This window comes from Jatropha curcas, chromosome 1 (genome assembly GCF_041381405.1).
Source record: "Jatropha curcas cultivar XTBG-Jc1 chromosome 1, XTBG_Jcur_1.0, whole genome shotgun sequence".
Taxonomy (NCBI): Eukaryota; Viridiplantae; Streptophyta; class Magnoliopsida; order Malpighiales; family Euphorbiaceae; genus Jatropha; species Jatropha curcas.
Window position 1 is genome coordinate 32,810,605 of NC_143151.1, and position 25,391 is coordinate 32,835,995.

The 25,391-nt window shown below is 33.8% G+C and overlaps 3 protein-coding genes and 1 long non-coding RNA gene across 7 annotated transcripts in view; 1 reads left to right on the forward strand and 3 right to left on the reverse strand.

Moving 5' to 3' along the window:
* Positions 1 to 591: 591 nt before the first annotated feature.
* LOC105631478 (DNA double-strand break repair protein) lies at positions 592 to 7,715 on the reverse strand. Of its 3 annotated transcripts, none has more exons than XR_002284130.3 (6): positions 7,533 to 7,715; positions 5,790 to 6,327; positions 5,485 to 5,630; positions 4,985 to 5,064; positions 4,672 to 4,821; positions 592 to 883 (listed from the first exon to the last, which is right to left on the reverse strand). XR_002284130.3 is itself a non-coding variant. In XM_012213610.4 (5 exons), exons 2-5 carry the CDS (start codon positions 6,317 to 6,319, stop codon positions 4,750 to 4,752), a joined length of 828 nt encoding a protein of 275 aa, XP_012069000.1. In that variant the 5' UTR covers positions 6,320 to 6,327; positions 7,533 to 7,715; the 3' UTR covers positions 4,487 to 4,749. The 3 variants fall into 3 exon arrangements, 1 of the variants encoding a protein (XP_012069000.1); XR_001046733.4 differs by having other exon boundaries at positions 4,615 to 4,821; XM_012213610.4 differs by lacking the exon at positions 592 to 883 and having other exon boundaries at positions 4,487 to 4,821.
* A 3,715-nt stretch (positions 7,716 to 11,430) lies between these two features.
* Positions 11,431 to 13,551, forward strand: LOC149499408 (uncharacterized). Its single transcript, XR_016322081.1, has 3 exons — positions 11,431 to 11,563; positions 11,634 to 11,700; positions 13,343 to 13,551. It is a non-coding gene; the product is annotated as an uncharacterized LOC149499408 (long non-coding RNA).
* Positions 13,552 to 16,391: 2,840 nt separating this feature from the next.
* CYP90D1 (cytochrome P450, family 90, subfamily D, polypeptide 1) lies at positions 16,392 to 21,436 on the reverse strand. 2 transcript variants are annotated; one of them, XM_089724893.1, is made up of 8 exons: positions 21,201 to 21,436; positions 20,705 to 21,029; positions 19,990 to 20,139; positions 19,670 to 19,921; positions 18,967 to 19,056; positions 18,698 to 18,883; positions 18,483 to 18,604; positions 16,392 to 16,930 (listed from the first exon to the last, which is right to left on the reverse strand). In XM_089724893.1, exons 1-8 carry the CDS (start codon positions 21,434 to 21,436, stop codon positions 16,843 to 16,845), a joined length of 1,449 nt encoding a protein of 482 aa, XP_089581019.1. In that variant the 3' UTR covers positions 16,392 to 16,842. The 2 variants fall into 2 exon arrangements, with proteins under 2 accessions (XP_089581019.1, XP_089581022.1); XM_089724896.1 differs by lacking the exon at positions 16,392 to 16,930 and having other exon boundaries at positions 18,479 to 18,604.
* Positions 21,437 to 24,032: 2,596 nt separating this feature from the next.
* LOC149499410 (uncharacterized) overlaps positions 24,033 to 25,391 on the reverse strand; it is a 4,440-nt gene continuing 3,081 nt past the window's right edge. The window contains exon 3 of the mRNA XM_089715600.1: positions 24,033 to 24,741. Within this exon, the coding sequence (XP_089571726.1) occupies positions 24,425 to 24,741 (317 nt within the window). The 3' untranslated portion in view covers positions 24,033 to 24,424. The remainder of the gene's footprint in view (positions 24,742 to 25,391) is intronic.

Here is a 25,391-nt window from a genome sequence, read left to right on the forward strand (position 1 = left end):
TTACCATTTAAGAAATAAATATGGAAGGGCATGAAATGAAGTTTAACATTAAAAAACATATTTACCAGCTAATATAAAATGAGAGCTCCAAAATTGAACATTCAGAGAGAATTAAACCATCAAAACCTCCAATCAAATATAAGTTGAAAGCAGAACAAAATCTAGGATGAATAGAAAGTAATATAAACACGAGGAATGAACTTCACTCAGTGGTAAAACTCCTAATTATTCACAAGTCATCAAGGAGTTAGGAAATCATCTCAGAAATGGTAAAATAAAACTATGGCCAACAATGCAGCGAAGTTGCACAAAAACTATTTACCATGAAATTATAAAAACCAGAAAGCAAATAATAATCCTTATGGGTGTGTGCACACGTGAACTTATAGTTCTGAAACTCAATAATTTTTATAAAAAAAGAAAAAAAAAAAGCTTTTCTAGATATCAAAAAAATAATGGAAACCAATTCCTAAAATGATGATGACATCAAATATGGTGGCAAACATGAAAGAGGTAAGTTATTCTGTTGGTTGTAACTTTACAACAAACGTTATTTTGAAAATAACTCCCATTTGTTCAAAGTGAACTGAGTTGAACTGAGAATGCCGTTTTCTATTATTATTGCTCCTTAAAAACGAAGCATGTTAGTAATCCTTTTTCTCTTTTAAGTAGTCCTGAAGGCCAAAACAACCTCTTTCAAAGAAATACAACAAAAGACAAAAACCTACCTACTGTGATTTTTGGTTTCTGCAGCAATCCCTCAGTGATCCAAGTGGGTGGGAGCAGTTTCAAGCTGCCTCATGGGGTGGGAGGCTAGTCCAGGAAAGGCAATAGTGATAGAGCATACCTGACTTTTTCTGCCTTTTCATAGCCAGTTTTCCACCTGCAGGGCAATAAGAAAAACATAGTTAAAACAAATCCAGGAATTGCAACTTCAATTGACATTATAAAAAGGAAGCAACAATCATATTATTCATAAATTATCTTAGGAGAATCTGACAATAAATAAAAGATACGCATAATATGCCTCAGGAATCATGAGCTCGCTTCAGCTTATATAATCATACAACAGATGTATTTGTATAAAACGTCATTTTACTGAACCTTCACGCCCCCAGACAACACTCCTCTAAGGTTGCACTCCATCATCACCAACATTAGAAATCTAACCAAATCACAATCTTGTCTTAGTATCCTCCTCATAGCATACAGATTTCCTTGGCCAAAATCAACTAGCACAGTTATTAAACCAAAGAACTTGAAATATTGCAGCTGCAAATCCAACTTCTCCCTGGATCATTAATGTAACAAAGCATCTTCCATCTAATTTTCAGCAAGAAGGATTTAAAATAATGATGTATCCATTATTACACTAACCAAAATCTATTGCTGACAGTCAGAAGCCGGGACACAAGTCCACCCTTAAGGGATTTTCCTTCAAAGTCGGTCTAAAGACGAGGTAATAAAAGTCAGCCATTAACTCAGAAAGAAGGGTAATCAGCCTGCAGCCATCCTTTTCAAAATAAAAGCATGCTGACTTGCCCCAGATTTAGTTTAGGAGGATTTAGTTTATTACTAGCCAGTTTCCAGACATCACATACCATAAAAAACCTGGTCCTTCTGAACACAACCTGACACTTCCAAGGCCTATGTACATAAAGAGTTCTAAAGAACAGGTAACAAACATTAATCTTTGCAAAATGCTTAGCACCTTTGTTGAACCAAACTCAAACTGTAGCCTCCTAATGAATTTGATATGTTCAGCATCTACTGCCAGATCCAGCCAATGTGATTGGAATGTGCATCCATGACAACAAGCACTTTCTCCAGTCCATAACATGGCCAATTGAAATACATCGTGCCATAAAACAACCAGAATCATCCTTTCCTTATTCAACCATCTCATTCACACTCGTAAACAGCATTCTCAAACAGGCGTTCCCACTTTCCATAACTGTCTACTGGCCTTATAGAGATAACGATGTACTTCAAAAACATCAAATCAACCATTCAGATAAACTAGACACATTACCTTATGGACTAATTATTTCCTATTCCTAGCAAGAGAAGCCTAAATGTGTTCTAATCTATCATGAAAACAAGCATCAAAAGGAGACCATTAGAACCTTCTATTATATAACCACAGACTAGTGGAGCCTAGCTAATGCCATCTCATGTCATCCTTGATAATAGATTAGTAGCTATCAGTCCAATTAGATAGTTACATAAAAATTGTTATAGGACGGTTCACAACTCAAGATAGAAGTACCAGTCCAATTTAGATAGATGTACAGAAATCCTTCAGCAGGAGTGCACATCATCCAGTTCCATGTTGTAGTAAAGATGTGGGCAATTCTAAACATGTCCATACTTACTCTGTGAAACTACTGACCTTATAGACTATCAAACCAGCCAGATGTGATAAGTTAAGCACCTACAGCTCACTACCTATAAATTCATGAATCTAAACTAACCATAACCATCAATTTATGATATGACAACAGGAAATAAGCAAAATAAAAAATTCATTAAATTAGCTTAAAGAAAAAGGCGCTTTAGATCCGTGAAATCCATATAACAGAGACAGAATACTTGCCTATGAAGTATTAGTGGTCAGCCTCTCTTCACATGCATGCCCATTGTCCTTCAGAATTCCAAGGTCATTTTGATGCATGAAGCAGCAGCTTGTATACATGCAGGTGGCCATTGTTTATACCTCAACTACTGAATGATGGTGCAGAACAAGCCAAATGAAGGATTAGAAGGTGTAAACTGGAGAGAGGGTTGTGTGGATATCAAATTACCACAGGTGGGCAGGAAAACTAGGCAAATTTTGGTTAGGAGGGTATAGCTTCATTCCAACATGCAAGTATTACGATGCCACTTTCCAATCCACAATCTTTTTCTAGTTTTAAAACAATGAGATGGATCCACAATACATCCATCCAAGATCTCGGGATATATATCATATACCACTTCTATTTTCAGTCACCTACTGCCTGTCTGTCAAACCCAACTAAATCAACTGGTGATGACAACAATACATGTGATCACCCATCCTCCAAAAAGATAACTTAAGGAAGGAATCAACCAACTCTTATACCACTTAATTATAAACTATAATCTCCTGCAGTTCAAATAATCTTGTAAAGCCTAACTAGTAACCAAATCATGTAATCTACCAGTTTATATACACAGAACTCAGCTCCATGTTCTATTGAAAATGCACACAACTTCAAAAATTAACTACAAAAATCTAAACCAACAAAGGGAGTGGCAGGAGCAACACCTAATTAGAATTTTTCCTTCATCCAGTATGGTCAAAAGATCTGCTTTTAAGTACAGTTTTCAACATCCAAGAATTGTACATGATGGTCCAATAAACAGAATACAGAAATAAGAGCAGCTACAATCATTCCAGCAAATCTCTACATAACAAACACACTTTTATGTCCCTTTGACACTTCCACTACTTTAAATGCTACTGAAAGAAATCTTTAAAGCTAAACACTTCACAGTGACCAATCAATAAGCTTCCATCATGGATTGAGCTAACATACTTCAAACATTACAAAAGGTGCAGCTCAAGCAATAAGAACATATAAAAACACATAAGAGATGGCTCATGAAAGTCTTATCAATAACAAGAACCTGAATAGTTCATCAGAAATTCCTTTATAATCAACTGAAGGAATGTCAAGGAAAGCACAACCAACCGACAATCATAGTGCCTTCGGAAAATTATTCATCCGAGGCACTTCTATTCATTTTAATATTCTAAGTTGAATAGCTTGCTTCCATACCACATGATTAGACTATATATCTTTTAATAGAAGTTGCTATAAATACTGGTGGACTAAAGACATTTTCAGCAAGATTAACTCCCGATAGATATAAAGGTGTTCAATCATTATGTACTGAAACCAAATGATATAATCTCCTAAAAAGAATGGCTCCCGTATCCTATTCATGTCACACAGAATGACATGAAGAAAGGATATAACACATCAAGCAACAACAATAACATGATCTATCCTCACAATATATACAGCAATCACCAAATTCGCCAGCCTACAGCATTGCATACAAATTCCAAGCATGATATACACTAGGACACCTATAAATAAAATCGAGTACATGTTTCTTTAACAAAAAGAGTTAGGTGCATGATTGGGATTCCATCAGCTGCACAATTGTTCCATAGCTATTAGTATTACACAAAAGCATTGCAGGCCTCCTCACAGTTCAGCCAAAAAGTGAGATGATTTTAGATCGGCATTACAGATAGAAACCTTATATTCTCCTTGTATGTCCACCACTGAATTATAGTTATGGATCCCAGGCATTAAAAAGAGAAGAAGAAGAAGAAGAAGAAGAAGAAGAAGAAGATATTTAAGATGCATTTGGCTTCTACTAGAGCAGAAAATCATATAGCTCAGCCAGCAAGCACATAAATTATAGATGTAAAGAGGCAAGCACACAAAGATAAAACTGCAACATTTCAATCCATATTTCTATAATATTAAATTGGATTTAAAATAGAAACCACAGAGTCTACCAATTAATAAAAAAAAAAACAATAAATCCTACTCAAGTCAGTTTAGAATAACTAACAATGTATTCAGATAAAAGACCAGTGGCATCCACACAAAGATGAAGGACACTTCTTGCCTACTGAGATATTGGACAGGATAAGAAGCAGTCACATGAACAGCTTTGCCCTTCTTGAGTTGAATAACAACCAACCATCTAGCGACGAGGCACACGAGGCTTGTCCCATGAAGGACCAGGTCCATATAAAGGACCCTTGTCAGCACCAACCTGAGCAAAAACAAGAGAATCAAGAAAAGAGAAACCAGATGAACCCTAATCCATAACCCCGAAAAGAGAAACATGATATAAAGGGGGTGGTGGATACAAATGAAGAGCCATAATGCAAATTACTGAAAAAGAGAAACCAGAATCATAATTATAAGCCACATACCATGTGAACCCCATATCTATCCCCATAAGGTGCTGGGAAATTAGCCTCCGGATTACTGAACTTCATCCCATACGGTCCACCTTGAATCATCAAAGATCAAGATAAAGAAATAAGCAACATATAAATAGAAATGGGCACATCAGCAAGACAAGGAAAAGTCTTTCAAAGAAAAAGGGATATTCTGTTAAGTCACAACTAAATAAAAGAGACCTGCATGGAAGAAAAATATAAATTGAGGTGATTTTCAAGACTTGCTAAAGCCATTACAGTGACTACCCATAATTAAATTTATGATAAATCTACTAGCAGAGAAGAACATGATTCTCTTCATCAAACAACAAAAAACACTGAAATTGTTATAAGCGAAAACATAACTTAGAAAATAGGTAAGCTTCAACGCAAATTAACAAGGACAGGGAAGTCCAAGACAACATGGATGGAGAGTGGAAGAAATCAACTAATGCAAAAAAATTCGTGTACTCCGTTAGGCACAGGTATACCAGGAACCCAAGGCCGAGCATCAGTACTAGCAAGTTCAGCCCTTAGCTTTTCAACTTCACGTGCCATGGAAACCATGTTCTTCTCCATTGCCTGTCTCTGCTCCACCAACTCCATGTTTGCCTTCTTTTCATAATCAACAGCAGTTCTGAAACATAAGATCTTGATTTAGCATTTATTTGGATGCTTCATTACAAATTTGATGCTGAATTTTGAAACAAAATGTTTTGAAATAGAACAAGTGCTTTGGGCAGGAAAAATTAAAATGGAAAGAAAACTATCGACAAAAATGAAACCGAGCACAGACCTAGCATGCATCAGCTCCTGGTGGAGGCCCTCAATCTCACCCTGTAAAAGAGGAATCTGTTGATTATCAGCTTGCAATCGTGAAAGATCTTGTTTGAGGGTCTGAATTTGCCCAAGGAGATCCTGCTTCACATTATTCAGTTTCTGAACTTCTGCACGGAGCTGTACAGACTCATTCTTCAAAGGTTCAGTTGCGCGAAGATCAGCTTCCAGCTTCAAGCCTTTCTCAATAAGTTCCCTTGAGCGCACTTCTTGTTCATTACGAATTTCGGCAATGATGAGATTCATACGATGAATTTCTTCCTTGGCAGCACCAAGCTCTTGCTGCAGAGCCATTCGATCTTCCAACAAGCGACGATTATCAACCAGGAGTCCATGGATTTCAGCGTGCTGTATTTCAAGTTCATCCTCCAACAAAGCAGGGTGAGGAGGAGGATGTGGCAAAGGAGGGCCACGAATGAAAGGTCTCTCAGGTGGGAAACCACGCCTGCCATTATGGGCATCACGAGGAATGCGGTTTCTACCAGCCATTTTAAGATCTGCAAAATATATGCAAAGCAATAAAATGATGATATACTATACAAAGGCACTCCATGCTAAATTTAGTATTAAGTGCCTCTATGAGGCTTATCTAGATAAACTGCCATGGGATCAACTCATCAATGTAGAACTTTACAGTCAAAGCGAAGGGAAGGAATACAAAAGAGATGGACTATGGTAACCAATCCCCTCATAATGCAAATCATACAAACTTTTCCTCAGAAATCCACAACTACCTAAAATGCACGTCACTATAAGTCATTTTCTGAAACCCTGAGAAAGAAACTACATAATAGCTCCATTTTTCTTTAACCATGCTGATGCTAGATCCAACAATTTTTAAGTTTCCATCAGATCCCCAAACCACGCAGTTCACCTAGTATCAAAATAAGAATGAATTATCATCACTAGAAACCCCACTAGGATCAACAGAATGCCAACTATCACAGGGCTTGATCAACTATCCAATTTAAAAACAAATCGAAATCCCATCCAAATGATTATAGATAATCTCCCTCCCTCCAATATCTGCATGAAGTATATTCCTCCAGGTAACATAGTAGTGAAATTTAGATTAACAACAAACAGGTCCATCAAAGAGAACAGTACCATATCTAACAACTACCTAATCTAGAGGAGCTTAAAATGGGATTATACGGAATCAACATCCGACTTACAAGACACAAGCATTCCAAACAATTTGCAAAAGTCCCACTCCAAAAGTTTTGAATTCATTGTCCATTTTCAACTCCAAAACAGTAGCATACAAAACCAAGAAACATTACCTCCCTTGCTATTACATTTTCAATTCCTAAGACGGCCAAAAATACCCAAAAAAAAAACCCTACTGAAATTACACCAGACGAATCTTCCATTTATATCTGAAGTTTGGTCCTAAATAATTTTTAAAAAATCCAAAAATCTGAATTAATAAAGTTCTACTAACAAAGAAACAAATACAAGAAGGGTATCTAAACCTGTACTGGGATAAACTTTTGCATGAAATTAAGCGAAATCCAAATTCCGATTTCTAAACAATATAATAAAATTAATAACAACACATAGAATTAAAATCAGCAAAAACAAAGGAAATAAAGAAGATAAGAGAAAAACAGAAGATAAAATACCGAGATATGAACAATTATTGAACAATAACAATGAAATACGCCAAAAAAAAAAAAAAGAAGATAGAGAGAAGCGAAACCTGTGAAAGATGATAATTTAAAAAGTTCGTTTCGTGTGTGTGTTTTGAGGGCTTTGATCGAGATTTCTTCGAATAAAGAGAAGAGACCCGCACCAGCTGCTTGTTTTTGGTTCACTCCAGGTCCTGCCTATTCTTTTGTTTTTTTTTAACCAAGAAAGAGAAAGAAACTACACATTCTGCGTAAATTCAACTGCGTCGTTCAGGACTTAGCTTGGTCTCCGTTTGGGCCCTTGTACTCGCGACTTTCGAAAAGATGAAATTGCAAAACCAAGTTTTGGGCTTCAGCAAATGATAAACATTGGGCCGAAGGGGCTCATTTATATGTAACCCTTATTTGAGCCATAAACTAGGCAGGCAGGCCAGTAGAGAGTTCTGTTTTTTCCTTTCTTCTTAAAATAAGGATTTTTTAATACACAACAGTTGGATTGGAATCAAAAGAAAACAATATTTCAATAATAAAAATTTGTTGTATGAAAAAAAAAAATAATTAGTGGGAGCAACGAAAAATTCAAAATTTACAAGAGGTGAAGTAAAAAAAAATTACTAATTTATAGGTAAAAAATAAAATTTTATATATTTTATAAGGGTAAATTTAAAAGAACATAATATTAAGAGGCAGCCACCACTGTTGCCCACCGCAGTTGTGTGAAACCCTGATTTAATTGGTTACATTCGGTTGATTGCAAAGTTGGTTTTGTTGGAAGCAACTAATTAAGGAAATAACAAATAATGCCTTGTAAAGGATACTTATTTGCTCAAAAATGGGAGAAAGTTGGAGTTTTATGATTTTGTCTTTGCTCATGTCTAAAAAATGATTTTACTGTCTATCATAGGAAAGTTGACAATGACGATGTTACTCATTTTATTGAAAATATTTCGCTATTGTGTTTTCATCGTCCTAAAGATGGTTTAAATCTACTTAAGTCCTATGAATTCTCAACTGGTATTCCGAACGTTATAGAAAAATTCTCTTGTGCTTCTGTAACATCCTCTTGAGTTGAGTTGGGTTGAACCAAACCTGATTTGGATTGAATGAGAGTAAGTGGACTTATTTGCATGAAAAGTTTAGGACCGGCTTGCATGAGGACATACAGCTTGGGTATTTAGTTGTAACCATTAATAATTGAGGTACCATTTAGAAACTTTGGCATAAAAATCATGGATTTCTAGAGCCAACCCGTTGATATCAGTTTCACTTTCCCCATTTTCATGTTTATCATTCTCTTCTTACTTTCCCTCTCTTTTCCTTTTCATTTGCATGGTCGTAAGCATTAAGTCACCTCCAAGTAAGTAGAAGTTCTTGTCCCTTTATGTTATCCAACTTCTACTTGAGTTATATTGTAGATAATTCCTGTGAATTTTGATGTATATAGGAGAAGGGAGCTCTAAGACAGCAGAAAAAGGAAACTAAAACAGAGTTCAAGCTTTTTGACGTCAAGGTTTGATATCTCATGTGAATTACTAATTTCTTTGCATGCAAAGTGGTGTAGTGTGTTGCTAATGAGAATATATGTTGCTTATTGTTGAGTGAAGGGATTGGAAATGATATGAAAACAGGGGATGGAAGTGAATATTGAGTTTATGTTGAACCAGAGTTTGCTGGAAATTTTACCAGCAACTTCATCTTGATTTTGACCCTATTAAATGATGGAATTAGGAAGTGTCATAGAAGAGTTATTTGTTTCCCTATGTGTTAGCTTTACGTGGGCTTTTGAATCACTCAATTTGAAGTTGTATATTGAGAGTTATGGCCAAAAGAACACAGACTGCACAATCTGGAAATACGTCGCGCGCTCGCGCGGTCTGGAAAGCATCTCGCGCTCGCGACTTTCACATGCGCGGTCGCGACTTTGGCCAAAAACTCTCTGACTCTCAAATGGCACATCTCGCGCTCGTGACTTTCACATGCGCGGTTGCGACTTCGGCCAGAAGCTCTCTGACTCGCAGGTTGCGCATTTCGCGCTCGCGAACTCCACAAGCGCGCTCGCGACTTCATCTCGCGCTCGCGACTTGTGCTGCGCGGTTGCGACTTGAGCTAGAAACCTCTCTGACTCTCGATTGCACTTCTCGCGCTCGCGAGGTTTGAAGACGCGCTCGCGACTTCTCTCTGGGAAGCATCTCGCGCTCGCGACTTTGCCCTGCGCGCTCGCGACTTGTGTTTTCATGCATTTTGGACTTCATTTTCTATACAATTACATTCCTTTGCTCAACATGCATGCATCCAATCATTGTAAAACAAAAATATAACATAAGAACATGGATTAAAACAACATGTAAGCATTTATATGGTGTGAAATCAAATCAATATGATGAACTATGACGTTGTGAAACCATTTATGTGCTATTGTGTTACATTGTTGACATGCTAATCTTAAGCTCCATTGAGGTTAGGTAGAAACCATGTAGATAAGGCTATGTCGCGACATAGAATAGCAGATCTGCGCCCCATACAGTTTGGAACTCCGGCTACAGGCCGTTGAGTGGATATGATTAAACCGTGCGGTGCAAATCCGGTTAGGGGCACCAAAACGGACAATATTGGCATAGGCGAATCCGGTTCGGGGCCTATAGCATACAGTTTCATCCAGTTTCATACAGTTTATCTTATCACTTCGGTTTCACTATAACCTTATGGAGCCATACCGATATTGTAACTGGCTATTGCATGAAACACACAGTAACATAAACAGTAAGAAAGATCATCAAGGCACAAATGAAAGCAGCATGTTATGTGTGATTATATTTGCTTACATAAGTCTTTCTGCTTATATGTGTGCTTATTGTTGTTTTATGTTGGGATATCCACTGAGCTGTAATAGCTCAGCGAGTTACCTGTTTAACTCGCAGGTTTTTGAGACTGGTCTATAGAGCGTCAGCGTACAACTGCAGCAGTTCATCTGTAGAAGACACGGTCTTCAGGGTAGCTCCCTATTTTGATATGTATCTTTTATTATTCTTTCATGGCATGTACAGGGTACACAGTTGGGCCCATCTCATTTTGAAAACTTGTATAATGTATATAAATATTCAGTACACTAGTAATGTAAACAGCATCTGTATATATATAAATATTCAGTATTATGATATCAACATGTTAGCACATACAATCAACCAGTTTTGTAACATCTCGACTCGGTTCGTGTGACAGCTTCTGAGATTGAAGGTGAAACCTATTATGTTTTACCAAATTTGGGAAAATCATTTTCAAAGTTTGTGAATGACAATGTAGAATCCTTGTTTGTTCTCACTTATGGAGGGGATGATTTGATAGAAATGGATTTCCTCCTGAGAGAATGTTTCAAGTAATTATTAATAATTTTAATTAGTTGAATTAATTATGTGTTCTATGTTATTAAAAGAAAAACTAAATGTTGTTATATTTTCTTCATAATTACAGGAAAATTGTTGAAACAATTGAAGCTTTAATTAAAGCTAGAAAATATCATGGAATTATCAAGCGTGGATTTTGCATAGACGACGAAGGAGATGAGGCGATTGTTAAATTTTTTAATTCTCAATGATTCGAAGGTAAATTTGTTTTAGGGTCTAATTACAAAACTGAGACTAAATTTTTAGTCACCTTTTTTGTAACATCCTACTGAATCGAATCGTTACATATACATGAGTCGAGTCGGGTCGAACTAGAAAGCAGTTAACGCCGGAGTGGGGTAAAATGGGATGTACCATAAATAAGTAAAAGAAGTGGACTTACTTGAATGAAACAAAAAGATCAAAGTATAAGGAGTAGGACTTACTTGCACTAAAATAGAAAGTTTAAGTATTAAAACGTAACATATGGAAAATTTAGGTACTATTTGGTAATTTTTAACACATAATCAAAGATATATTTGGACTACACGAGACTTCCATTTCAGTTTGCTTTCTTCATTTTCTTCATCTTCATCTTCAACGTCTTCTTCTTCATCTCCATCTTCCTCTTCATCTCCTCTTATCTTTCTCTTCATCTCCTTCCTTTCTCCATCACTTTTCATGTGATTTAACCACTCAATTCAACCTAGAACTCTATCCAAGTAAGTAGCCTTTCTTAAATTTCATACTTTTGTGATATTTTAGATGATTTATAAGAGTTATGATGTATAGGAGAGGGGAGCTCAAAGTTGGAGGAAAAGGAAGCTAATAAGAAGATTTAAAGCTCTTTTGGTTGAAGGTTTGATATCTCTTTTAGTTTTTCACATTTTCTTGCATGAACACTTCTGTAGTGTGTGGATAATGCAAATATATGTTGCTGAATGTTAAATTAGAGGTCTGTAAATGGTGATAAAGCATGGGATGAATTGAATGAATGAAGTAGACATTGAATTCATGCTGAACCAGGTTTGTTGGATCACTGACCAGTAACTTCACCCTGATTTTGACTCTGTTTAACGATGGAATTAGGAAGTGGTATAGAATAGTTATTTGTTTCTCTATGTTTTAGCTGTCCATGAGTTTTTGAATCACCTAATTTGGAGTTATAAATTGAGAGATATGACCAAAATAGTACAGACTGTGCAGGCTGGAAATCAACAGTCTGGACGGACTGGAAGTTGCTCATTTCGGTAAATATTTGACTACCTTACCAACGTAATTAAGAGATGTGGTAGAAGACAAATTTGTAGCCTAATGTGTTATCTAACCATAGAATGTAGAATCACCTAAATTGGAGTTATAAATTGAGATCTGTGACCAAAATAGTATAACCTGTGCAGGCTGGAACCCAACAGCAGGGCAGACTGACAGTTGCTACTTGAGCTCAATGTTTGACTACCTTACCAACGTAATTAAGAGATGTGGTAGAAGACAAATTTGTAGCATAATGTGTTAGCTAACCATAGAATGTAGAAGCACCTAAATTGGAGTTATAAATTGAGAGATATGACCAAAATAGTATAAACTGGGCAGGCTGGAAACCAACAGCAGGGCAGACTGGCAGTTGCTACTTGAGCTCAATATGTGACTACCTTGCCAATGTAATTAAGAGATGTGATAGAAGAAAACTTTGTACCTTAAGATGTTAGCTAACCATAGAATTTAGAATAACCTAAATTGAACGTATACAGAAAGAGTTATGCTAGGATTTGTGAAACATGTACAGGCTGTCTGGCAGATTTCAAGAACACATTAGAAATGATGTTGGAATGCATATGTAGATTCATTCACCCTAAAATTTTTACTGCATTTTACCTTCTAAGTGAACTTAAATTCAAACTAAGAATTTCCTTAATCTGAATGGTAAAATTTAGTTACATAAATATTAGTAAGAATTGCATCGCGGGTGCAATAGCTAGAGTATTTCCATGCAAGTTACTTTATACGTTATCAATGGTATGCATTATTCCTCATTAGATATTTTCTAAATAATTCTTGTATTATCACAATTACACATAATATGCTCCATTAAGGTTAGGTAGAAACCACGTAGATAAGACTATGTCGCGACATAGGATAGCAGATCTGCGCCCCATACAGTTTGGTACTCCAGCTACAGGCTGTTGAGCGGAAATGATTTATATACGGGCCATAACAGCCCAGCCATACAGTATTCATCCAGTTTCATACAGTTCATACAGTTCTTCTTATCACTTTGGTTTCACTATAACCTTATGGAGCCATGCAGTTATGTGATTTATTATTTATAAATTATACGATGGTTAATAAAAGTTGAAAAATTTATACAGCATCATGAACAGCAGGTAAAATCATGAAAGTATAATGATATGTGTGCTTATATGTTTATTGTTTTATTTCTTATTAAATTGAGATATCCATCGAGCATTATTTACTCAGCGAGTTATTTATTTAACTCGTAGGTTTCGAGACTGGACCGTAGAGAATCAGCTTACAACTGCTGCAGTTCATCTGTGGAAGACTCAGTCTTCAGGGTAGCTACTCATTTTGATATTTTGATTCTGTCTATCCTTATCATGACATGTACAGGGCACACAGTTAGGCCCATTTCATTTTGAAAATTAGTCTCATGTCTTGTAAATATTAAGTACATATCTATATTTTCCTAATGTAAAAAGCAACAACTTAACATCATATTCAGCATACAACATAATATTAGCATGAAAGGACATAGGTTCAACCAGATTGTAGCATCTCAGCTCGGTTCATTTGAGTTAACAGGTGGACCGGGAAGGGATGTTACAAATTTTGGTATCAGAGCCCTAGGTTTAGTTTCCTCGAGCTTGCATGCATATGTCATTATAGTGTACATGCCATGACTACCCTGATGAACTAAGCAGTTGTTATTCTTTTAGGAGGATGTCACAGGAAGGTGAGAGCGAGTCACACGCCTCCAGAGCAGTGGAGGGTGAGGCTCCAGTAGCACCAGGTCAAATAGGGCTATGACAATTTTAATTATGAAATTTGATTCTTTTTCAAATAAAAAATTGAACGTGGACTAAATGATGATTTGAAGATTTTGAAAGTTTGGTTAGATTTGCAATACATCGATTTCGTTAAAACTCCAAAATAGAGCAAAAAGAGGTTCACGACATTTTTGTAAACATTTGCTATTATTTGAAACAACCAAAAACTGATAGGAGGTAATATATATATAACTTAAATTTGTCTGAGAAATTTTTTGAATTTACATGTTAATTTCTTCATCTAATTTGTGTTTTCCATAAGTGAAATTAACAACAAAATTTATGCTTTAACATCATATTTTTCATATGCAGTTACAAATCAATTTATATGCTTAGACATCGTATTTTTGGGAGTAACACCCAAAAAATATACTTCATCAACAAAGCAGATCTGATGCTGAGAAGGTCAAATCCTCTGCATATTTGTTTAATTTGACACTTTTTTCACAGTATTTTGATTGGAAGACGAAAATTCCTAGCAATTCTAGTTTAATCACCTTAAGAGATTTTCAAGACAGTCAAAAGAGATATGCAAAACATTTTGGGGCCATTGGATTTTTCAAAAATTCCTTTGTTCACAATGAAGAAACAATATATAAGAAATGAGAATACTGCATCTTTCAAAAATGTTTTTGCTTTTCTTTTTATTTCTCTTTATGTTATCACAACGAAATTCTTTCTTCATTGTGACGGTATAATTTTTGATGGTATAATTTTTGACAGAAAATTTGGAATAGAAAAGGTTATGCATTTGAGGGAGCTGTATGAAGAATTTACTTAAAGTTTAGTAGATTATTTTTTCATGTTCTTTCTTTCTTCATTGTTTTAAATGCAGAAGAAGGTAATATTTTGTTTATGCAATGTAGGTACGTTTTGAGGATTTAAAAAGGAGAGAGAACCATACGTTTGGTTCTTTTCAGTTGTTTGATGCTAAAGCTGTCTATCATATGAAAGTTGACAATGACGATGATACTCATTTTACTGAATATGTTTCGCTATTGTGCTTTTATCGTCCTAAAGATGGTTTAAATCTACTTAAGTCCTATGAATTCTCAACTGGTATTCCGAACGTTATAGAAAAATTCTCTTCTGCTTTTGAAATTGAAGGTGAAACCTATTATGTTTTACCAAACTTGGGGAAATCATTTTCAGAGTTTGTGATTGACAATGTAGAATCATTATTTGTTCTCAATTATGGAGGGGACGATCTGATAGAATCCAGATCCTGCCTATTTTTTTTTTTTTTTTAAACCAAGAAATTGAAAGAAACGACACATTCTGCGTTAATTCAAATGCGTCGTTCAGGACTTAGCTTGGTCTCCGTTTGGGCCCTTGTACTTGCGCCTTTCGAAAGATGAAATTGCAAAACCAAGTTTTGGGCTTCAGCAAATGATAAACATTGGGCCTAAGGGGCTCATTCATATGTAACCCTTATTTGGGCCATAAACTAGGCAGGCAGGACAGTAGAGAGTTCTTTTTTTCCTTTCTTCTTAAAATAATGAATTTTTAATACACAACAGTTGGATTGGAATCAAAAGAAAACAATATTTCAATAATAAAAATTTGTTGTATGAACAATTAAGACAGTTTGTCATGTCTTCTTCTTCTAGCTTTCCAAGTTGATATCGAGAAAATTTCCTTTTTCTAACTATGCTTCTTCTAGAAGCATAATCGTCACAATTCACTTGATTATCGAATGTGCATTAAGCGAATATTCCATATATTGGTTAGATTTTTCTTTATTTCTTTTTTTTTTTTTTTTCATTTTAGTGGATTTTAGTGGAATGCATTTGTTAAGTACTTATAACCAAAGTTCTTTCTGAAAATTACGTCGTTTTCATCTTAATTGGCCATTATGTATCTTAATGCTTCTCATCTCATCTTTAATAACATATATTAAAATGATAGATGCAAATTAATTATATTTTATGTGATCATGATTCTAATTACACATATTTATATTCTTTTTAGCCTTTTCTAAGTTGAAATTGACAGTTTTCCTTTCCTAAATGGTTATCTTTATATAAAATAGACACGTAATACATGTGAGTTCCCTTGTTATATATGAAGGGCGTTATTCTTTTTTTCATTTTTGATTTTAACCATGACTCATGCATGCTCGTATCTATTTAATAGTCCATATTACAATTCGACAACTCTCCATTCACTCCGAGAGACATGAGAATTGGCCTGTAGAGATTTTATACTGAGGGGGTATTATTCTTCATATCAATTAATAATGAAGCGTACCAATTAATAACAAAGAGAGCATCAATATAATTAAAACAATAATTTCACGAATAAAATACAAAAATTCAAAAAATATAGTTAGAGTAAGGGTATATTGTGATAACAATAATTAAATTATAATCCTAAATTAGCTGGGATCCGCTATATGATCATTTATTTTCATTTTGTTTTATTGGGGTCGGATTGTAATTAATTACAAGTAAATATCATTAATTCCATCCAAAAATATAATTGGTGAATTTAAATTATTAATTACAGAACTAGAATTTCACATATATTTTTAAAATGGAAGTACTTGTTCACTGGGACCCATATCCACAAATCATTGACAAACCTCAAGTCACCAATTCTATCTTTTACAATTATACATGGCCATGCTAAGGTAAAAATTAAAATAAAATAGAAGTAAAAATGAGTGATCATAGAATATAATTAAATGGGTACCCACAAAATTGAAAAAATATATATATCTATGGTCTATATTTGCAATATCTATATGTTATATGGAAGAGGACAAACGTGTCAGTCTTGTTGATGCCCCCACACGTGTGCACTCTTGCGATATTCCTTAATTATATATAATAATTGTTATTTTGATGCCTTTTAGTCTTTTTCTTCGTGTGCTTTCCTTTCTATCATTGTAAAAAAAGGGTTTTTATATGCTCAAGGATCATCTCTTCCTTTCTTTATTCTCTTCTCTTGACCCAAATTGGCATTCTTCTCTTCATTCGAACTGTGGGGAAGTTTACAACTGTGTCTTCCTCAGCCACCCAACTGTATACACCACAATTAATTAATTAATTAATTAATTAATTTAAACAATTGCTAATATTCTTATTTTAACAAAAAAAATATATATATATATATACTTTAATCCTGAAAAAAAAAAAAAAGCAGTCAAGTTAAAGGTTAGACCAATATATATGATATATATATATTTGGTTTTCCAAGGTATAATGAAAAATACAACTTTTGGGTTCCTCTACACATGACAACTATTTAAAAAAAAAACCCTAGCAAAAGGAATTATATATACACCTAGGGTTTTTGAAAATTGTTCTAAATATCTATAAATATTCAATGTCTGCCTAGCTATACATGTAGCTAGCCCTAAATTTGACCATTTCATTATATATTAATTAAATTAAATTAAATTAAATTATCATTATAATACCAATTAAGTGTAATTTAATTAGTATTTTCACATTTCTTTCATGACGTGGAAATAGAAAATTTTCAATTTATTCAAATTGTTTTATTAATTCAGTGAATATAAAAGAAATAAATACTCTGTATGATGTAACTTACAATATTGTTTAGCATTTATATAAAAATTTCTTTTTGATAATGGCTCATGGAGTAAGACATGTTGAACTAATTTGAGAAATTGTGAGTTTCAATGCATGTGCTTTAGACTAGTCAAAAAAAAATTTTGAAAATGCATGCCACTTGTCCATATCAAGTGAGATCAAACATATGACCCATAATTTGAATAATGCCTATATAGAAAACAAAAGTTTAGTGGTGAAAGATACTCAATTGTCATCTCTTAGCTAGGTCTAGGGAGCATCAAAATCCACACTAGAATGGCTACATACATGACAAATTTATATTTCACCCCCATTTTATAAATTTAATATATGTGAGGTGACTTTGATTTATTTTGCAAGGATTTGAGCCTGCCATGGCTAGATTGAGACTGTCCTCTTCATGACCATCTAGGGTAAATAGATAAAGATAATGTAGACAAAAAGTACATTAGGGATCAAGTGGAAGAGTGGAATCAGAACCGAAATCAGAAAAAATAATTAGAGGTGGCAAGCAAAAAATTCAAAATTTACAAGAGGTGAATGTCAAAAAAAAAAAAAACTAATTTATAGGTAAAAAATAAAATTTTATATATTTTATAAGGGTAAATTTAAAAGAAAAATAAAATTAGGAGGCGGCACCGCGGTTGTGTGAAACCCTAATTTAATTGGTTACGTTCGGTTGATTGCAAAGTTGGTTTTGTTGGAAGCAACTAATTAAGGAAAGAACAAATAATGCCTTGTAAAGGATACTTATTTGCTCAAAAATGGGAGAAAGTTGGATTGTTATGATTTTGTCTTTGCTCATGTCTAAAAAATGATTTTGAAAAATATGATAGTTTTTAGTGCATGACAACTTCTAAAAGAATTCTCAATACATTTTCTTGAAATTTCAAATTTAAATCGCGTTAAAAGTGATTTTGGAGTTATAATTTGCATATATATATATATCTCTACGCTCGAAAAATTTCTCATTTCTATAAAAATGGAAGAAAATAGAAGAGTGAGAAAAAAATTACCTAAATTGAGTAACAAAGTGGTGCAAGAAAATGGAAGCTTCAAGCCTGGCCAAATCTAGTCCAGGACATAATCTTTGTCCACCTCCAAATGGAGTGAAGTTGCAACTGCTCATGTCCTTGTCCTGTGAAATTAATTAATTAATTAATTAATTAGATGCTTAATTAAAAAAAAAAAAGAAAATAATATATAATAATTAAAATTTTTAATTTCTTACTTGCCACCTCCAAGGATTGAATTGGTAAGGCCAATCATAGTGATTTTCATCAAGATGAACTGATCTAAAGTATGCAAAAGCACACCATCCCTTGGGTATCAAATATCCTTTTATCTCTATATCCTTCATTGCCTTTCTCATTACACCAATTATAATATTTCCTATTCTTAAAGTTTCTGTGATTACCTGTTTAATTATTCAAATTTAAAAAAAAAATTAAATATATTAATCCAGAAAATCATAGCATAGAATGTAATTAACTTAATTACCTTCTGTGTAAATGGCAATGATAAGTAATCAGTCCAATTTAATGGCTCCCCAAGCTGAGCTTTGAGACTTTTCAATTTCATGTTCTCATCCTGAAATTGTATTTAATTATTCCAATTATGAAAAAATTAAGAAACCTTAAACTAAAATCAAAAGAAAAGTAGCAAATAACAACAAAAGAGGCCCTAATGATAGTTACAAGTCACACGTGGATCAAAACGGCAAAGACATGGACAGGTCACCTAACAATTTATGAAATTGACACAAAAATATGATACACTTAATGATACTAGAATTCTATTTGTTCACGTTTCTGTATGCATTCATAAAATATTTATGCTTTAACACCCGAGGGGATCAATAACCCAAAAAAAAAAAAAAAAAAAAGCATAGCGTCCTGCCAGTGATTGTGCGGGCAAACCCTAGTATTCTTATTTCAGTATTCCACTTGTGCCTATGGTACCTATTCGAATACAACTATTCAAGCGAAAGGAAAATTTTCAGCTGGAAGAAGATAAGAAGATTGAAAATGACCTGTTCAAGGTTTTTTTTCTTTTAATTTATTAATTAATACAATATTATCTTCTATTACATTTAAAATGTATGTAATCAGCCGACTATCCACATTGTAATAATTTACCTTAGCATTTAACAAAACATTATGAGTCTAATAATTTCAAAGAGGAAGAGAAGAAATTAGCATACCGTTAATTGTTGCAAGGCAGCAGGGCAATCTGAAAGGTATTTTACAGCAAGAGTCATAAGAACAGGCACAGAATCCTCCCCTGGAATCATCATATCGATCATATTATCCGCGATTAAGTCATCGGTTAATTGTTCATTTGAATCATTAAGCAAAACATCAACCACATCTTTAGGCACTAATGACATGCCATTATGATGCTCTCTTTTAGATTTTATAATTTTTTTCACTAACTTCACCATTTTCTTCTTGGCCTGTAACAAAAATTAGGAGCAAATAAGGTTTAATCATACTTATTTAATTAATTAATTGACTGACTTGCCTGTAATGAGCGGTAAAGTTGACTTCCTGGGACGTTAATAGGTAAAGACATAAGACCAGAGATAAATTCTTGAAACTGTTTTTTGAGTGACTCCATTTCTTGACCTGGATCCAAACTAATCAATGCCTTGACTAAGACTTGAAAAGCAATCTGCAGACAGGATTAAGGAGAGTTTTTATAAATTATTACTTTCTTGTGAGCAACTTTTTTTACAGAGTACTGTTTGAGATAATTATTATGATTGTTATTTACTAGACAAAATGATTTCATGCAAAATTATTGTGAACGCCCCCATATTCCACTACTGCTTCCAAACAGAATCATTTCTAACTTAAGTAGAAGCCAGAGATTAAATTCAAACATCAATTAATGATTTTTTTTCTTTCTTTCTTTGATTTTCAATATATATAGTCGGAAAAAAAAAAAAAAAAAAAAGAAAATCATTAAAGAAGAAGAAGAAGAAGAAGAAGAAGAAGGCAGAGATAAGTTTAAGATATATAAGTGGTAATCTCTTTTTCTTTTGTTTTATTTTCTGTCTAAATGGAACTCTTCTCAAAAAAATTGTATATTAAAAACTTAGAAGAAACTTAAAAGATGGGTTTCAAACTCCAACGATAGAATTCATCTTCTTTCAAACCACACAAACAGAAAAAAACAAACTCAAACAGCTCATACGCACAGAGAGAGAGAGAGAGAGAGTAAAAAGGGTACTAACATTTTTGGTTTCGTCTTGTATGTAAATGGGTTGGTCATATTTCCATTTATTCATAGATTCTTGAACATAAACTTGCATGTCTCTAGTAATTTGAGCTTTGAGTAGAGCAGACTTGAAGAAAGCTCCTATGAGGCCATGAATTCTCTTCTGTAAGCTTCCATTGATGAGCAAAATGGAGGATTTTCCCATCAACTCTGTCAAAGATTTTGGGTAAGAAGGAACAAATGTTTTTGCATCACTTTGCAGTATAAATTTGCTCACTTCTGCATCTGTTGATACTATCGTTGGAGTTCCAAAAATATGTGATTTAAACACCTTCCCATACCTGCAAGAAAAAAAAGGTAGGTTTCAAGAAAACACTACAAGGTAACTAACAGTTAATGCCAACATAGATTAATGATGATCAACATGAGTAGTTACGCCGTATTAATCTAGGATTAATACATGTATTAATTAAAATTTGTAAGAATATGCATATGTATAGTATTATACTTACATGCGGCGACGTTTATCCATGAAGCTTTCAGGGCGGTCTGAGTAAGCAGAAGAAACGAACTCAAGGGTTTCCCCCAGAAAAGGCCATCCAAGACTGCCTAAAGGAAGTGGGGTTCTGTACTTTGATGATGATGATGATGATGATCTGATGATGATGATACTAAACCACTTGTTCCTGTACAAGATTATTATCGAAGACAACAATATTGCTAATACTATCAACAATAAATTGTCCATTATTTCGACGCTTCTTTCTTTGCTTCACCGCACGCACGCACACATAAACATATACGCACCCTTTCTTTCTTTCTTTCTTTCTTTCTCTCTCTCTAATCTCTACACTTATATATGATTATAAATAAAGTATAAATGTGTATGTCTTTTGCTTATTATATAAGTAAGTATATGCTTAAATTAATCAGATTATGACATTATTTGGGCTGCAAAATATGAATTTTTGCTTGCATGTGTACTTGCACGCGTGTGGCAAAGAAAGAGAGAGAGAGAAAAAAAAAAAAAAAGAAAAAATAATAAGGTTTATATAAGGTTTGGAGCGTAAGTTAATGTATATATATGTAAGAGAGAATATTTGTATTGGAAGATGCATATGTCATTAATATTTTAGCAGTTCGGAGTTACATATATACATTTGTGCGGAGAAAGTACAGGTTGTGGGTCGGGTCAGTCTTTTGCCTGATCCAACTCAATATTTTTGTGAAATGTATTGTTATTTTTTTAATTTATTTTGTGTACCTGTCTTTGTACTCGGGGCAATCCTTTTAATACAGGTGATTCTACATTTCGTATTTTGATTTTGCACAAAAAATTTGCCTAATAACACGGTTTATTTTTACTAATTCAATCGTGTGGTTCCATATTATTGTGTTAATAGTTCAAGATCTATTTAATTACTTGAAAATGGAACTTTTAGTTGTACATATTATTATTTAAATTTCAATAATGATAAATTTTCTTTTATTATTATCAAATTAATTATTTAATAGTCAAGTATTCAATTCATGATATAAGTGAATTGATGTTACAACATCAAATAAAAGTATTTTTTTTCTAGGATAAATTTGACAATACATATTGTAAATTTGTTAGTACATGTCTGAGAAAATAAATTACATCAAAAGTAGTTTTCAATAGAAAAGAAAAGCAAGAAAAACACCTTTCACATTTTGCTAATTTTATTTTTTAATGTTCACATTTTGCTAAAATTGAAAATTGAAAATTGAAAATTGAAAATTGAAAATTGAATTAAGCCCCCTTAATTGAACTTGTTAATTGGATCACAAGTCACAATTAGGGTGGCAAGCATGGATCAAAACTATGATTATAAGTGATTAATATATGATACTTATCACTAATTATATACATAGTAAACTTGAAAAAATTGTATATAAATATATGAAAAAAAGATGTAAAGGAGTCCCCACAAGTCCATGATTGTATGGTGGCACAGTGGCCGCTGGAGGAGACCCTCTTCTTGCAGGCGCAGCTGGTGGCCTCGTGCGTTCATGTGAGACTCAATAAGTCCAACCACATTCTTCATCATCATTTTTGCCTCTTCTTTTGTCCCTCTCTCTCTCTCTCTCTGTGTATCACCCAATCCACACACAGAATAGGCCAACCTCTCATGTTACTTTCATTCCCATAATCCTTAATTCTCATTTTATATAGGAAGGTCACATGTGGGTACCCTTTCTTTCCTCCCAAAATCACTCAACCCTACTAATTTTTGTAATAAATAAGGTAATGGGTATTCATTATTGCCCTTAATTTTGTTTATCTAGATTATATAGGGTTAAGGAAGGTTAGTAATGTCCATTTGTAATGAAAAAGAAAGAATATTATGGAAATAAAAGCCATTTCTTTTGGGAAAAAGCTTGTATTAATTTAATCTTGAACTTTTAACTTTCAAAATCTCTCTCTTTGACTGTTATCAAATAATGTGGTATTCTATGTGGCCCATTTTCTTGATTGCAAATATATATTTTCAATTGTTGAGCTCCATTCCTTAGCTTTCCTTTTAGCTCTTTGTTCAAACTACCTAACAAAATTAAATTCTTGAATCAATTCTCATAATTGCATTAGATCATTCTCTCTTACATTGGTTGGTTTTGGTTCATTTGTTAATTCTTTTATATCTCCAAGAATCTTAGAGAATATATTGGATATGTTTCAAAATTCTTTTGAAAAGTTTGAAGTTTGGGATTTCTGTACTTCAGGGTATATTCTGTACTTTGTAATGTTTCATTTCATGACATGATATTAAGACATTGAAATATATATCTTTGTAATAAAAGATAAGAGGTTAAGATTTAAATTCTCGTGGTATTTTCTTTTTAATTCAAGAATTTTTAATCTGTCGATAAAAATATGTCAACTTGTAAAAGAAAATAAAGGAAGAGTATAATAATAATAATAATTTTTGGTCCAAAGGTTGCATGTTGTGGTTACTCTGAGCATGCATATAGGCTCTGTCTACATCCTCTTTGGAATTGTGCATGAGCTTTCATTGGACCCATGTCACCATGTGAATCTATCTTCAACTTAGAAAAAAAAAAAAAATTGAGAATATGCTCCATTTCTAATTTCTGTTGTTGGACAATTGAATGAGAACTAAACTATCCTTTCCTGAAAATGAAGTTAGCCAACTGATCCAAATATGACAAAAATGACAGCAAAGAGTTGAGTTTCCCTAGTTATTTTTAATTTTCTAAGACCCATAATTCCACATAAAAGGCATGTACCAGATAAATAGAGATAGAACAATAATAAGAATGTCCAAATCAGAGTTGGAAAGATAAGAGAAAAGGCAGAGAGAGAAACAAGAAAAAGAATTGGTGAACTAAAACTGTAAATCTAAATCAGTCCCAGGCAGTATAGGGTACCTCTTATTTTAGGCACACTCCTGTAATTGCTATAAAATAATGATTCACCTGCAGATCTTACAATTATGTTTGACCACACAAAGCTATTAAATTGATTATATGTACAGAACCCCAGAAAGCATATCAGTAAGTTTATGGTCAATAAGAATATTCTTCCACCAGATGATATAAACATCAACCTTGTGTCAAAAGCAAAGCAACACTAAATCTCTGATTAAGTGAAAACAGGAAATGCATTGATGTCCAGTATAGCAGAATCCATACTTCCCAAGTGATAAAAAGAAAATCCTGCTAATCCCAAGATGGAATAAGAGAGCTTAATCAATTAAATACTTGGCAGGGATTTTGCTCGAATGATCTGTTTAAGAATAGCTTTCTCTTCATCAATGCACTTCTTCTCTTCAGGATCTTTTGGTTTCACCTTCCTTTTCTCTTCCAAAATCCACTTGTACAGTTCACGCTGTTGATTCTCTGGAATAGGTTCACGCGGCTTTAAAGCTTCCAGAACGGTGGGCAATGAAACAGGCTTCCCAGAAACTGGAGTAGTTTTGGCAGGTGCGGATGAAACTGCTTCAGAAGGAATGCTGCTTCCTACTTCCTCTAGGCCTGTATCTTTTTTCTTTGTTCTCATGAACAAGTAGGCTGTAGAGATATGAATTAAAAAAGAAACTCAGTCAAGTGAAAAAGAAATGCATAACTCTCGAGAAGTATTGTCACAATTAGTCAAAAACATAAAGAACATTGCCATCCAACACGTTCAAATATCAAAATATAAAAAATGGGTGAAAAAAAAAGAAGAAAGATAACACATCTGGCCTAGAGGAAAACAAATAATGACCTCTCAAGCAAGATCTTTATAGAGAACAAATATAAATGAGAACTCTAGCAGCCAATAATGCCATATTGACTACCACTAAATAATCAGATGAAGGCAACCGAATAAAATCTACAAGTGCTTGTGCTCATTGATAATACCACATAACAACTGAAATGAAACTGCTCCATTTCAATGTAACAATTATTAATAAATTTGAAGCTTGTAATTTATTATATTTTGTTATTTTATTTACAATTACATAATATGATTAATTATTAATTATTGGGGGGAATGAAAATCAAAAGTTAATTCCACCATTTGATATCTAGATATCAAATCAATAAATCACAAATGCACCACTACCTGGCTTAGCTCAAGTAGATTGGGAGGGAGTAGAGTGTGACTGGGATCCTAGAACCAAGCTGTAGTACTGTTCTTGAGTTCTTGTATCAGAAAAGAGAAACCCTAGGCAATA